Source organism: Cololabis saira, chromosome 18, assembly GCF_033807715.1.
Source record: "Cololabis saira isolate AMF1-May2022 chromosome 18, fColSai1.1, whole genome shotgun sequence".
Classification (NCBI taxonomy): domain Eukaryota; kingdom Metazoa; phylum Chordata; class Actinopteri; order Beloniformes; family Belonidae; genus Cololabis; species Cololabis saira.
The window spans coordinates 38124318-38141136 of record NC_084604.1 but is presented as its reverse complement, the minus strand read 5'-3'; the positions used below and the strand labels follow the sequence as shown (position 1 = coordinate 38141136).

The 16819-nt window shown below is 42.4% G+C and overlaps 1 protein-coding gene across 1 annotated transcript; it reads left to right on the top strand.

Annotated features, from left to right (window-relative positions):
- Positions 1 to 6344: 6344 nt before the first annotated feature.
- LOC133464636 (uncharacterized) lies at positions 6345 to 13983 on the top strand. The gene is made up of 5 exons (XM_061746737.1): positions 6345 to 6397; positions 6665 to 6985; positions 7288 to 7581; positions 12506 to 12640; positions 13103 to 13983. Exons 1-5 carry the CDS (start codon positions 6349 to 6351, stop codon positions 13114 to 13116), a joined length of 813 nt encoding a protein of 270 aa, XP_061602721.1. The 5' UTR covers positions 6345 to 6348; the 3' UTR covers positions 13117 to 13983.
- The last annotated feature ends 2836 nt before the right edge of the window (positions 13984 to 16819 follow it).

Here is a 16819-nt window from a genome sequence, read left to right as displayed (position 1 = left end):
GATTTTATCCAATTCAGTAGGGAAAATTCTTTAAGAGATCATATAAATTTCGTGCCTTAATTGTTGTTACACGTTTTAGAGATTTCAAATACATTTTAAATTCGTTCATAAATACACAAAATTTGGGGGATGATTTTAGTTTCCTATTCTTGTGGATAAAAAATGTTTCCAAGCAGAGGATTACATTGCAACAGAGTTCATCATTTTTGTTCTTCAAGATCATACCAAAAGTTACATTATCTTTAGAAATAGAGGATGGGAACGATGCAATTTTCCGTTTAATAAATTTGTGAAGATTATTCCAGAATGTTTGTATTGCATCACAAGAGAAGAAAATATGCTCCGTAGTTTCAATTTCATTTTCACAGAATGTGCACATATTGTCACCGATATTAAAGCGTAATCTAAGTAATTCTTTAGAAGGATAAATGTTGTTCATAATTTTAAAGTGCGTTTCTTTCGTTTTGGGGGGTATAGGAAATGTTAGGTACATTGTTCTTAATTTATCAATTGATTTTTTATCAAATTTATGTAGTATATCATTTTTGTTTTGTTTGTTGGGGAACAAAGTTCCACTTAGGCAGTTTCTAATGAATTTATTGTTGCATTTCTTGTCCAGGACTGAGATCCCCTGTAGTGACAACGGGGCCAGTTGTGGCATTATAGGTTTATAATAGGTTTATATTATTATAGGTTGGTGTGCCAATATGTTTTTTGTTAGAAAAACAAATCCATGGGGAAGTGCTTTTTGTAATTTAGTGAAATTTGAGGGGTTGAATTTATGTTTAGTGCAAAATTGTTCATAATCCAAGAGATTACCATTGGCATCCATTAAATCAACTATAGACCGTATATTCCTCTCATACCAATCTTGATAAAATAATGATTTATTTCGGTATAACGCCAAATTTACAATTACCCTCCCTGAATTCCAATCTCCACCCCATAGACATATATAAAGGCTGGATGACTCGTCCGCGCATTCATATTTACACTATAACATATATACATATATATATTATTACCATATAACATGCATATATATATATATATACAAAGATATTATAATGTCGTGATATAAATACATCATAATGTAATAATATATAAACATGTTATAATGTAATAATATATATATATATATATATATATATATATATATATATATATATATATATATATATATATATGGTAATAATATATATGTATATATGTTATAATGTAAATATAAATGTTACTAAGAATACTATGGAAATATTGATTTAATATAAATGTCATGTCATAGCTATCTGCTTCTGGTTATTTTCATATAAAAGTACGTTTTTCAATGTTTATAATTATTCACAAGTATGCAGTGTCATAACTACATCTCTGACGTTCATAACAAACCAAACTGTTTGAAAATCTGTTGAGAATTGAGCAAGTTACGGTTGTTTAAGCAGTACAGGCACCGTTAAACACAATGTTAAAGTGAGCGAGCTCTCCTGTGGCAAGATGGCCGCCGTGTGACGACGTCGCTCTGCATTGGCAGCAGCGCGGACGAGTCATCTAGCCTTTATATATGTCTATGCTCCACCCTAAACCCTCCAGCCCTGAACCCTCACAGACTTTAGTGACGTCAGCTGGAAGTGATCAAGTGTGCGAGACTGTGAGGGCTCCAAATGGTAGAAATAAGAATGGGACAGCACTTAGCAGAAACCGGAAACACGTCAGATCAAAATGTTACGTACTGGTATTATAACTTTGGGAATGATCATCCGGATGTTTCAAAACAAAGTGGTAGCCTATATAAAGGAGCATAAAATTCAACAAAGAACACAATTTAAATATGTGCACAGTACAATATGTATTTCCTTGTTAATGTAGTGTCTTTCTTTCATCTACCCATACCAGCGCATCCAGTATGCCAGGCTCAATCACAGAGTAATTTCATTTTTGTAAGAGACCGTATAAATTGATGGTAACCTGAGCCAAATATTTCAGTTATATTACGCCAAATATTACCCAAAACGGCTCAGCTCCGCAGTATTAACAAGACCTGATAGTGCCTTATGTTCCTGGCAGAGCTCTCCGCTCCCAGAGTACAGGTTTACTCGTAGTTCCTAGAGTATCCAAATGTAGATTTGGAGGGCGGGCGTTCCGCTATCAGGCACCATTACTATGGAACCAACTTCCAATCTGGGTTAAGGAGGCTGACACCACCTCCACCTTTAAAACTAAACTTAAAACCTTTCTGTTTAGTAAAGCCTATAGTTAGTGTTTAGTAAACCTCTAGCTAGTATTGGTAAATCTCTAGGTAGTGTAAACTCTAGTGTGTTATTTATTATTTATTTATTTATTTATTTTGATCATGTGCCCAATATGGTACACTCATTCATAGCATATCGTGTAATCATTTGGATTGAAAAGGAATAGGCTGAAGCTCTGAGCTTATAAATGCCTACCCTATAAAAATAAATAAAATAAAAATAAATAAATAAAACTTCCAAATTAGACAATTAGACTTACAACTTCCCGCTAAGATAATAGATTTATTGAATCTAAGCACTTTAAAGTTGTTATCAAAACTCTACAGGTTAGTGTCTAAACTGGACGATTCAGTCTCTCTTCCGATCTCCAAGTGGGAGGCGGATCTCTCTCTGAATACCGACCAGTTTTCTTGGTCACAAATATGCTTAAATACGTTTACTATGACTAAAAACCCAAACTTACAACTTATACAGTACAACGTTCTTCATAGAATACATTATACTGGACAAAGGATGTTCCAGATGGGCTTTGTCACCTCTAATATCTGTTCACAATGCACAGGAAACACCCCAGATAATTATATGCATTCTTTATGGTTCTGTACACCGGTACAGAGGTTCTGGAAGGAGATTTGTGAGGATTTATCCACATGGATCAACCACAGAATCCCAGTGTGCCCCACGGTATGTATATTAGGTCACCTGGGAGACACTCAAATAGAACCTAATTGGACACACCGGGTTCTCACTGCTTTATGTATCGCAAAGAAAACCATTCTAGTAAATTGGAAACAAAAATCCAGTTTATGTATCAGCCATTTTAGGAATCTTTTATCAGATCATATTAGTAGTGAGATAATGTCTGCCTCCACTGAACAACATTCGGCTGAATTGCACTCTCTGTGGTCCCCGATTATTGGCTTCGTTACCTAGTGGGGGCGGGGGGGTGGTGATCTCGTAGCCCTTGGGGTTGGGGGTCGGCTTGGGGGGTCTGGGGCGCGGGCCTCTGGTGGCCCCTGGGGGGCGGTGGGTGGGGCCGCGGGGCCCTGTCCCTGGCCGGTGGGGGCCTTGGGGGCCTGTGGGGGGGGTTGCCTCATGGCGGTGGGGGGGGGTGGCTGGGGCGTCTCCGGGCCTCCCGGGGGGGGGCTGGGCCGTGGACATGGGGGTCCCACCCGGAGGGCCCGGCCCTGCCTGGGTGGGGGGTGGCTGTCTGCGCTGGGGGGGATTTGCTGCCTTGGTCCTCCGTCGCGGGGGGGGGGGGGGGGCCGGGTCCGGGGGATCGGGCCTCCCCTGACCGGGGGGGTGCACGGGCGGGCGCGACGGCGGGGTGGCACCATTCCCAGGTATCTATGTCTTATGATGTCAGTATGAATGGGAGGATGTTGGACCGTTTCCCCCTCCGTCTGGGGTCTCCGGCGGCGCCGGGGGCGCCCGTGGAGGTACGGTGGGGCCCTGGCCCGGCTCGGAGGGCCGGCCCCCGTCTACTGGATGGCCGGTGGGGGGACGCGGGTGTCTTATCAGGGCCGGCTTTGCTGGTCCTGCCTCCTGGCTTCGGCCTCCGCTCCCCCTTCTTCCCCCCCTACACGATTCATACGCACATAGGCGAAGGGCGGGGGGTCCGGGTGGTGGGGGGCACTGTCCCGCGTGGCCCGGCACTCCCGGCCTCACGGTTTTAACAGCAAAATAGACACTGCACATTCAACACTTAATAAATACATTTGACAAGGACACGTAGTTCGGGAGGGGGGGGTCGGTGTCAATCGATACTTGGCCCTCCCCCCTCCCTGTTTTTATGGCATTAATCACATGCACTCAACACCAGGGGCGGGAGGGGGTCCCACATCACCCGCGTTCCCTCACCGGCCTGGGATAGGTGGGTCGGGATACCCGGGCCTGGCGGGGCTCGCTGTGCAGCCTGGGGCGCCTTCTGGCGGTGCTGGACTCCTCCGGGGAGGGGGAAACGGTGCGTGATTGTGTGTCTGTGTCGGTGAGAATGCGGTATGGAAGGGTCCTGCCATGGAGGATTTGAGCCTCCATTGGCAGGACATCAAAACTTAATAATTTATCATTATTATATTATACAAAGATGGTTATTATTATTATTATTATTATTAGTATTATTATTATGAATAGTATATCATATTATTATTAGTATAGATATCGGATAGGTGAATGGATGAATGAATGGGATGCCTGGGTCTGGGGCCCTCCGTTGTCGGGCCTGCACGGGTGTCGCCTTGTTGGGGGGTTCCTTCTCTCCGGGCCCGTCTCCGGTCCCCCCCGCTGCCTCTGCGGCGGGGCGCCCCTCTGGTCTTGGAGGGCCACTTCGTGGGGGACGGGTGCGCCTGCCCGCGTCGGCGGCCGGGGCGGCTCTGTCTCTCCGGGCAGGCTGGCCCCCTGCCGGGTGGGGGTCGTTGGCCTGAAGGGTGAGGGCCTCCTGGCCGCGTGTCCGGCCCGGACCGGGTGGCCGGGGATTGCCTGGGTCGCGGTCCGCCGCCGCGGGATCCCTGGCTGCTTCTTCCCTCGCCCGCCGCCGGGGGGGGGGGGGGGTCCTCGCAGGCGGTGGGTTGCCTCCCTCCTACTTCTCCCCTCTGTGGGGTTGCCGGTGGCCTGGGTTCCGGGCTCTTCCGTGTCGGCCTCTGGTCTCGCGGGTGGCGGGGTTGCTTCCCCCCCTCCCCCACTATAGATACACTTCAGGTGGAACTTTGTTTGGTTTATTACACACACACACACACACACACACACACACACACACACACACACACACACACACACACACACACACACACACACACACACACACACACACGCGCACACACACACACACACACACACACATAGTCACTCAGTCACACGCATATACACACACACACACACACACACACACACACACACACACACACACACACACACACACATGATCATATACATACACACACACACACATAGACATACACACTGGCTTGTTCACCTGCATGCTGGCTCTCTAGTTTTTGGGTTTAGGTAGCGGTAGCGATAGCTTAGCTCAGACTGCAATCAGATCTCAAGATTTAGGTCGATTGCTGTTATTGTTTTGGTTGGCTCCGTGCCGGTTTCGTGCTTTGTTTGTGGTTTTTTGTTGCAGATTTCCAGTGCTTGACGTGTGTTTCCGTGTGTTCCTGCTTCCTGGATTGGCAGTGGATGTCGTCACCCCCCCCCCCCAAAAAAAAAAAAAAAAAAAAATCACTGGGTTTGTATGTGTATATTTATGTTTGTGTACGCATATGTATGCGTATATATATGTATATATATTAAATATAGTAATAATGCACATATATATACTTTTGGTTTCTACCATCATGGTATCAATCAATAATATGTGTGCAGACAAGGGAAGTAAAAAAAAAAAAAAGAAATGTAACAAAGAAAAGACAAAAACTGAAGTTTAATACAATTAAACGTGAAAACAAGGATCTTTCAAATGCTGCTTTTGCAGACATTTCATTTCCGTTGGGGTTTTTCGCAAGACAGTTCTAGTCTTTAGTCACGTACATAAAAGGAAATAACAGCATCACAGACCTGCAGCAGAGAAAACCACCAGAACATGTGGTTATTTTTAAAAGATGGTCTGATGTTGCAACTTTATCTTCGTGTTAGTCCAGAATGGAAACATGTTAACTTTATTCCATCTGGGTGTTTTTATGTTAAAGATGAGCTGATTGTTCCTCCATAACGTCTCATAGGGGTTCAGCAGGTGTCACGTTCAAACAAGCAGAAGTTTCTGTTTCTGAGAAAATAAGTTTTGCTCTTTTTTGAAATTTTTATTATTTCATTGGAAACCAAATCTATCACTCTTTTAAATCAAATCCACTTTAAGGGTCAACTGAAATGTAACAACAGTAAATCTTCAACAGAAACACCTTTGCATGTTCACTTTTAAACAATTCAGGGTTGTTTCCTGTAACTTTGACTTGTCACATATTTCAGGAAACAAAGACACATTGGGGGTTGGAGGTTTTACTTTACCCAGAAACAGTAAGTTCCACCTACACAAACAGGAAGTTCCTTCATCACGTACAGACGTGCAGCAGAGAGATGCATCATTTCATCCAGCAGAGACAGAATGACACCACGACTGCAGCTCTTCATCACTTTACTGCTTCACTTTGAAGGTAAAGATCAACTCTGACTCATGTTTTAGGGTTTAATTTGATTTAAAAAGACTGTAAAAACCACTCTGAAGTTGTCGTCTACCGTTGAACGTTGCTGTTTCATTAAATGTATTTTCTTTAATAAAACTCTGAATGTTTCACCAGAGATTATGTGTGTTGAAGTCTCTTCTCTGTGCTGACAAACACAAATATGTAGGTTAAATATGTTTCTTTGGTCAGGTTGATGTGTGAAGTGTAAAACTTTTCTCAGAGTGTTTTTCTCTGCAGCAGGAATCAGTGATGGACGAATCGTTCTCCATCACAGAGCTGGAGATGACGTCGTCTTACCGTCTGACCTTGGTTCTTCATATTACCCATGTTCTGATGTTGACTGGATTTATTACAAACATCGACTTGCAAAAGAACAATTCAAGGTTCGTAATGGAAATATTGAGGAGACGTCACCTGGAGCTGACAGGATGAGTGTGAGCAGTAACTGCTCTCTGATCATCAACAACATCACTGCTGAAGATGCTGGTCGTTACATCTTTTGGATTAGAAATGATGTTGTTTACTCCTACAAATCTGTGTTTCTGAATGTTTTAACAGGTGAGTGTTTTGACTTAATAACATCCAGACTGTCAGTTTGAATCCTCCTCATCAACTCTGAGTGAAACGCTGTTAAAAGCTTGTGTGGATTTGTCAGCGACATGAACGTCTGGTCTGTTTGGGATCGTCCTCAACATGATGGATCCTCTCAGAGGAACTGGACCACAAACACCTGACGTTTATTTACACGTTTAAATATTTGATGTTTCCATCAGAGAATCACTCAGTAAAACTGGATCAGTAAAATGAGGAATTTCTCTTTTTCAAGTGGCTGAAATAACAGTTTTTTTGTCTTCTTCCAGTCACTCCATCTCCACCAGATGTGGATCCAGGAAGGGATGGAGATGTGACATTACGCTGTTCTCTGATGAGACACGTTGGTTTGGGTCCCTGTGAGCAGAACAGCATCATCTGGGTGGATGAGACAGGAAGTGTGCTGCTTGGTGAAGGTGATGGGTTTGTGTCTGGAGGACAGAACAACTGTGTTTCTGATCTGATGGTGAAACATCAGAGACGCTCCAAGAGAAGATTCACCTGCCAGGTTGTTGAAGGAGACAGAGTGAAGATAGATGCTGAATACACGCTGGACTTTATAGGTAAGACACCCTGAAATCATGAAGATAATAAAAACTGGATGTCATCATTCAGACTTTACACTTTTAATCCAACCCAGTCTCACATAAAAACGTACCCTGCCTACATTGGTCCAAAGTGCAATAACGTAGAGGGGTTACAATATTAGCCCATGAAATGTATAACTGTTACATTTTTCTGCCTATTCGTTTTGCGTCAAAGTTACGTAACTTTTAAGATTCTGGCCGTGACACCAACAAACACGGTGGATATTTTTCATTTTTGAGTGAAAAAAATCAATATTTTGAGTTAGTTTCTGCATAGAAATGCGTTTTGATTACATTTCTAGCAATACATATTTTACTTTCATAATATTCACTCAGTAAATGTACATAATCTCTTGCTTGCTCGTGGTTGCAGCGTTTTTTCAGATCTCGTCAGAATAATGTAAAACTGGAACGTTTTAATAACGTGAAATCGTTACATTTTTGCTTGCTGGACAGTGCTGTGAAAAAAAAAACAATATTTTGAGTTAGTTTCTGCATAGAAATGCGTTTTGATTTCATTTCTAGCAATACATATTTTACTTTCATAATATTCACTCAGTAAATGTACATAATCTCTTGCTTGCTCGTGGTTGCAACATTTTTTCAGATCTCATCAGAATAATGTAAAACTGGAACGTTTTAATAACGTGAAATCGTTACATTTTTGGTTGCTGGACAGTGCTGTGAAAAAAAATCTATATTTTGAGTTAGTTTCTGCATAGAAATGCGTTTTGATTACATTTCTAGCAATACATATATACAGGGTGCGATTTGTGAAAAAACCAGAGGGGGGGATAATTTTGGGAAACATTTTTTTTTCAGAAAAATTACCACACAACAGTGGTCCAACAGTATAGGCTATATGAAAACTTGTTTCTTGCTAAATTACAAAATCGTTTTAACTATTTATATTTATTATTTATTATTTATTATTATTATTATTATTATTATTATTATTATTATTATTATTATTATTATTATTATTATTTATATTTATATATAACTATTTATTATATAACAGGCAGGCGGAAGCGGCAACAGGATGATCGGGGGTTAGGGGGGGGTCAGCAGCATTTCGTGTCTATTTTTGAACAGTTCACTAACGCTTTGAGCTAGGAAGCTGAAAATCTAGACTCTGTATCAGGAGGTGACTTTCATCCACTGTGCGGATTTTCAGATCTGTGTGACCTTCGGAAGTGTCAAAGGTCACCGCGTCTGTTGCTTTTCGGCCTGCAAAGGCTATTTCGTGTCTTTTTTTGCATAGTTCACTAACGCTTTGAGCTAAGAGGCTGAAATTCTAGACTCTGTATCAGGAGGTGACTCTCATCCACTGTGCCGAGGTCCAGACCCATGCGACCTTCGGAAGTGCCAAAGGTCACCGTGTGTGGTGCCTTTTTTCGGCCCTTTTTTGTGTGTTTTTTGAATAATTCACTAACGCTCTGAGCTGGGAGGCTGATTTTTGACTATGTTGCAATGCAGAAGGCCCTTTGCTAGGATCTTTTGGTCCCGTGGCTGTACGACTTCCACAGAGCTAGTTGGCATTGCAGAGGGTTCACAGAGTTGAGACTTGGCAAGCCCAATCTGGACCCCATATGGAGGCCACAGGTCAAGTTTTACTTGGTTTGGTCAAATATGGTGGCAACGGTGTCCGTTCGAATGTTGGAAAAGGTGACGTTTCAAAGCCCCGCCCATTGAAAAGTACAGGTCCGATCTGCACCAATCTAACGTCTGTCTGATCAGGGGATGCCCCCAAACAACATATAAAAAATTCAGACTCCTAGCTAAAGGCGTTAGTGAACTATGCATTAGTCAGGAGGCTCTCAGAGCTAGAGGTTTCTACACCCTCCTAACCAGCCAGAACGTTTTGGAGGAAACACTGTTGCAGAAGTCATAGATATCTGAATTTTTTATATGTTGTTTGGGGGCATATATGTTGTTTGTATTTATATATTGCTAGAAATGTAATCAAAACGCATTTCTATGCAGAAACTAACTCAAAATATAGATTTTTTTCACTCAAAAATGAAAAATATCCACCGTGTTTGTTGGTGTCACGGCCAGAATCTTAAAAGTTACGTGACTTTGACGCAAAACGAATAGGCAGAAAAATGTAACAGTTATACATTTCAAGGGCTAATATTGTAACCCCTCTACGTTTTTGCACTTTGGACCAATGTAGGCAGGGTACGTTTTTATGTGAGACTGGGTTGTTTATTCAGCTATGGTGTTAATTGACAAAGTTACTCAATTGGTATCTCTAGAAACTCTCTTCTTTCGTTCAACTCATATCTCCATAACAGATGTCAGTACATTAACCTTAATGGAATCCGATCCAAATACACAATTGTTGAGAAGGGAGTACCACAAGGCTCATCCCTTGGACCACTGCTTTTCTCCATTTTTATTAATTACCTCCCAAAAACCTGCTCCAACTGTCAGATACATTTATACGCAGATGACACAGTAATATATACATCCGGTAATAATACATCAGTAATTGAGAGATCCTTACAGAGCAGATTTTTTACTGTTCATAATTGGCTATCATCAAATAAACTCTTGTTAAACAAAAATAAATCATGTTCAATGTTGTTTGGTACCAGATTAGGCCTTGGAAATAACGCAGATCTCAATATTCTTTTTAACGATGGCTCACCCTTTGAACAGGTGACCTCATTCAAACACCTCGGCCTCTGGATCGACCCATTACTTACCTTCAAACATCATATTGAGTCCATCACAACTAAATTACATCGCAATCTAGGCATCCTTTACCATTCAATAAACTGTTTCACTCTACAAACAAGGAAAAAAATGGTCACACAACTGTTATTACCCATTTTAGATTATGCTGATGTTGTCTACCAGAACACTTATGAATCACATCTTCAACCTCTCAATGTCATTTACAACAGTCTCTGTAGATTTGTCTTAAGGTGCCCAAACCGAACTCACCACTGCTCCATGTATCAATCATTAAACTGGTTTAATCAGCTCAAGAATTCAGATTCAGATTCAGATTCAGATTCAGAGAAACTTTATTCATCCCCGAGGGGCAATTCAGGACAACTAAGCAGCAATACAAGACAGTAAATCCGCTCAGCTGCCGGCCGGTCGACCACAACGAGCAGCGACCCGAAACCGGAACAAAGCAGAGAAAGGGTGACGTTGGGGGTGGGGGGGAGGTAGGAGGGGAAAAAAAGGCATCTTCACACTGTGTATAATACACAGTGAGAAAGTGCAAAAAAACACCTCAGCACAGAAAGCACATGACAAATTTACATCAACTTCACAAGACTTATAGCCAGGAAGGCGTTGAGAAGGAGGGAGGTGTGGTTATCAGCAAGTGTATGTGTGGCGGTGAGTCCATGAACACGCTCAGAGCTGCCTCAGCCAATGTCCTTGGTGTTATCAGACGGCTCGGTCAGTTCCGAAAACAGGTCTGCGGATGATCTGGAGAGGGAAGGGTTATTCCGGGGCAGAGTCCCTTGTTTACATTCCACCAGGGAGATAGTGACTACAGCGATCAGCCAAACCGATGCTTCAAGGCCAGATTATAGAATCAACAATTTTTATTGAAAAAACAGGCAGAGCAGTAATTTTCCGTCGGCCTTAAGTCTCTGGTTCCTCAATGGCGACTTCAAACAGACAAATTTGTGATCAATTCCCGCCAAGCCGAGCTTCCAACTTCTCCAAGTTCTTTTCCATCTTGCCAATGAGCTCGAAGACCGCCGCTAGCCTGCAAAAGCCTGCATCCAGCTTGCGGCCTTGCTCCAACAGCGTTAAAGTCAGAGTGTTAGTCGCAGCGCTTATCCCTTCAGTCACGTCAGGCAGCTCGGAGAGGGCCAATGCAGCTGTCACCGACTTGCGCGTTTGTCGATAGACGAGAAATCCCCCCGCTCCAATGAGGAGAAATCCTGCTATCATAAATCCAATTATGAAGGCATCTTCAACGTCCTCGACAGACAGAATCTTGATACATAAAGGCTTCCACTGTTTCCAAGAATCCATTGTGTATCCAGCAAAAAATGTCCCATCGGGACAAGAGGGCTCCCTTACCCCCTCATTTCTCGTCGCAAAAATTTGGTCGATTGTGCTGAGAGACCAGTTAATCAATTCCATGATTGTAGGTTTCGGAGGAATGAAAAGAAAAGACTCTGAAGACGAGACAGGACAAAAAGCAGTAGCAGGGCAGATAGATAAGGGAGAGGACAGAGAAGCGTCCGCCTTCGCTGAGAGCCGGAAGAGAAAAAAAATGGAAGAGAAAAAAAAAGAATACAATACCACTGGCTCCAAATCATATTCAAATGTATCAACTTTAGTTATCCATCTTACTTAAAACAATATTTGATTCCATATACATCCTCATATTTTCTCAGAAACACTCAGCAACCCTACTTTTTCATTCCTTTGATATTTAAAGAAATTGGTAGACGTGCTTTTAAGTTCAAAGCCCCATCAGATTGGAACAACCTACCCATCAATATAAGAAAACTTAATTCCTTACATCTCTTTAAAAACTCACTATTCTCCAATCTCAATAAACCATGTAGTTGCCTCTAGTTGTATTGCCTTCTCATTTAATTTTTATTTATTTATTTTAAATATAATGTATCTATTTCATCATATATTGTATAATAATGATGATGACAATGACTATTATCAATATTGTTGTTCTTGTTGTTATTACTGTGTTATACGTAGTATTTACTGGTTTGTGTGTGAGAGCCTTATGTATTATGTATGTGACCGATTTGTACTGTGTTGGATGTTTTATGTTGGATCTCCTCGAAAACGAGATGATTCATCTCATCCGTTAATATATCTAAATAATATATATATAAAATATATCTGTTAATATTGACTTTTCTGACCATTTTGTTGAATCCTTTGGTTCCAGATTCCAGTGTGATCAATACCAGATTGATTATTGGATGGGAGGTCAGGGGGCTGATGGTGGTTCTGGTCAACATCGCTACGTTTCTCATCATTTACAGGATGAAAGTTAAAAGGAACAATCCCAAAAATCAAACAGGTGTGTTTGACCTGCCTGTCAGGTTGTTATTTAGTATCTGAAGTTAGTTTGAGTTGAACTCTGAAACAAAATCAACAAACAGCGTTTTCTCAAACTGGAATAAAGCAGTTAAAGATGTGATTGTTTGTGAAAATGGCGTGGAGACTGGTGGACGGCATCCTCTGGATCTGAGAGTCAGTGAGAGTCTGAGATGTTGGATTTCTAAATACCAGAGAGTCAATCATTATTTTGATCTTAGATGACTAACACGAGGTTAAATAAACATTTATAGCTGCTAACTTTCATAAATGTTACCAATGGATGACTTTCTGGTTTTCATTCAGATATTGATATAAAAGAGTTTATAATTGCAGATCAATTTCATAGGAACCATTGAGAACGGTACATCATTATGTAAATATGATCTTTATCTCCCTCTTGTGGTGAAAAAATGAATTACAAGAACATTGTATGTTTCCACAGGTGAAGAGGGATGATGATGATGATGATGATGTGGTGAACTATGAAAACGATGAAGACCTGTCTGCTTCTGTCCGATCCACAGATCCATAAATCAGCTGTGTGTGATGGAAACATTAGCGTTAGCCTGGGTACAGAGCAGCAGACGGATGTTTGGTCTCTGAAAGATCAGCTCTGGGGTCACCGGGGCTGTTTATGAGAATCCTAGTGTTTAGTTGTGATCTTCAAAAATACTATGCAGCTTTTCCTCGGTGTCACTCCTGCATCGAGGAGTCTGATGTATGTTTGACCTGCTTGCATGCTAACGATGTATTAAATCTCCTAAACTGGGATCATCTCTCACGTCTTTATTCCTGATAGTCTCATGCATATATTAATCATGTTTGTAAAATAGCATTTTTCCATCTCCATAATATCACAAAGATTAGGAACATCCTCTCGCAGAGTGACGTGCAAGCACTAATTAATGCGTTTGTATCTTCTAGACTAGATTACTGTAATGTGTTATTAGCAGGATGTCCAAGTAATTTGCTGAATAGGCTCCAGCTGATCCCTTGAGTGCTGACAGGAATCAGCAGAGAGACCACGTTTCTCCAGCGTTAGCGTCGCTCCATTGGCCCCCGTAACTTGTATTACTTGCGTATAAAGCCCAAAATGACTTAGCTCAGTGACATTTGCAAGACCTGATAGTGCCTTATGTTCCTGGCAGAGCTCTCAGAGTTCAGGTTTACTCGTAGTTCCTAGAGTATCCAAATGTAGATTTGGAGGGCGGGCGTTCTGCTATCAGGCACCATTACTATGGAACAAACTAGTTAGTGTTCAGTAAACCTCTAGTTAGTGTTTAGTAAACCTCTAGTTAGTGTTTAGTAAACCTCTAGTTAGTGTTGGGCCACAGTCCGATGTGAACTATGGATTGTGTGATTATATGAACAGTTGAGGCCTTGGGTCAACTTTGAGGCCCAGTTCTGGGGCCTCAGACTGAGACCAGTCTCGAGTTTTATGATACCTGACCGCATGGTTTGGAACAAAAAAAAAACATGGTTTCTCCAAGCAGAATTTGTGTGGACAGAGTTTCCTCCTTCAGGTTCCTGGGAGTCCATGTGGCTGATGACCTGGCATGTCACACCAACACAGCAGTGGCTGTCAGCAAAGCCCAGCAGAGACTGCATTTCCTGAGATTGCTCAGGAAGTGCAACGTGCAGCCCAAGCTCATGCATTGCTTCTACCGGTCGACAGTGGAGAGTGTGCTGACTTTTGTCATCACAGTGTGGTATGCCGGCCTCACTGTGAAGGACAAGACAGCTCTGCAGGGGGTCATAAAAGTGGCCCAGAAGATCGTCGGCCGCCCCCTGCCCTCCCTAAATGACATTGCAGACTCTCAGGGGCTGAAAAGGGCAAAAAGGATTTTGCAGGACCCATCTCATCCCGGGCACAGTCTTTTTGACCTGCTGCCCTCTGGCAGGAGGTACAGAGTCCTGAAGCAGCGGACAAACAGACTCAAAAACACCTACTATCCCTGGGCCATTAGACTGTTAAATAATACACAACATAGCATAACATAGCATAACATAACAAAACATAACATAACATAACATAACAATACACAACATAACAGGTGTATTTTCTGAACGATGTGGGAGTGATGTTTGGGTCACAGTTTGTTGCACTTTATCCATTCATTGTTTTTATTGCTTTTATGTTTTTATTCCCGTGCTTTTTATACTTATTTATTCATCTTATTTTGATTGTTTCCTTTGCACTTTGGTGGGAACATCCTAACCAATCTCATTGTAACCTGAGCACAATGACAATAAAGTCTATTCTAATTAGCATCTAAGGCCCTTCAGTGATAAGGAACAGCCCTCTGATTGGACATGGACCCCAAACTGCAGGAAGGGCCGCATTGACTTCCTGGGCTCAGCTATAAAGAGCAGACTCTCCCCTTTCTTTCTCTCGTCTCCTCTGCTCTCCTCTGGCCTTCTCTCCTCTCTTCCAGGTCACAACTCCTATTTTAGCATGAGGAACGACTAGCTACGGCCTCCTCCCAGAAGAAACGTCTGTCTGGAGCGCTGCACGAGTGACCAACAAGGTCCCGAGTCTCAGAGGAGCCGAACCAGGGACCCTGTACGCCTCGACGTGAACGCCTTTGGACCGACCTGGAGCTGAAGGAGGCCCAGCTGCTCTGCCCATAATGCAGAACCCTCATCCACAAGGAGACACGGATAACAGGAGTAAGAGAGAGCCGCTCTTTATCAGGATCCCCTGCTGAGCGCAACCACCATTTGTTCACCAAGGAACGCTGGCCGGGCAGACCAAACCACCTTTTATTCCACTACAAAGATCCACGTAAGAGGCTGTTTGTGTCTGGCAGAGAAACTTAGTTAACACAAGTTTAGTTTTACATTGTGAGCTGGACCGTTGATCCCTTCAAAACTGTGATCATTAGTTTAAGCGTGTTTGTTTACCTTTTGGTTTTTCTTCTCTCATCCTGTCCTACACAGGATAGGGTTAGGATTGCTATTGATGAAGCATTTTGACAGCACGTGGCCCCTGCAGGGACAACGACGCCTTGCAGATTGCCCCAGCCTCATACCCTCGATTGACGCATTGTCATGCAAGTTCCAGTTTCCTGAAACCCCTGCAGGAGACGACACCTTGGAAGTTGCCTCAAACAGACTTGGAACACTAGAGCACCCCATGGGGTGTTTTGGAACTTAGTGACAGTCATGCCAAATGCCCGATGGGGACATTTGGCCACAGATCACATCCAACTGTAAATTACTTTTCGTCTGTGACATTGTCACGCAAGTTCCGGCGTCTTGAATCCCTGTCGAGATGGCACCGTGGAAGTAGCTTTGACTTACAGCTCCTGCAGAGACGAGGACTCGATACCATATATGGACTTCCTGACTCAGGGGGTAGTCCCGAATTGGAAGATCACAGGCTTCTTGTATAAAAACAAGTTTTTATTTTATTTTATTTTATTTTTTTATTTTATTTATTTTTTATTTAATTTTTTTTATTTTATTTTTATTTTTATTTTTTTTTCATTGTCTTTTTTTCTTCTGTGCATGATGCTTTGCTTTCTTTTTTTAGCTACTTTTATTATGGTGATTGTTTTTGTTTTTCATTGACTTTTTTTCTTTTCTACTGTGCTTGATGCCTTTCGTTTTAGCTACTTTTATTATTGACTAGGGGTGGGCGGTACACCGGTGTCATAGTCATCACCGGTGTGACACTGCGCCACGACATGGATTTTGCAATACCGTCAATACCGTAATAAATCAATGATAAAATAATTAGCCTAAATAAGGCATTAAAAACGTCGGTGATATGCAAGGTTTGCTGCCGTGTTGTGACAGCAAGAGGTGGAAACACAAGCAACCTGTTTCATCACTTAAAAAACATGCACGCCCGTGAATATGAAGAGGCAACCCGGGCCAAAACGAGCGCAAGTGGGACCATCAGCTGGTCCCGCTGGGACCGCTGCTCCGCTCAGCACCAGCGGAGCAGCAGGCATCGTTTACTGCTGCTACACCTTACGACAAGAGTAGTAAGAAATGACAGGGCTTAAAGTATTCCGGCACCGTGCCGGATCTCCGGCGTACGGAGTTTTTTTTCTCGGCGTGCGAGTTTGACTGCTTTAAAAAAAAAAAAAAAAAAAAAGGTTTGAGAGAAAAAAAAAGTCTGAGTCAACCGAGTTCGTCTACCAATGGAATG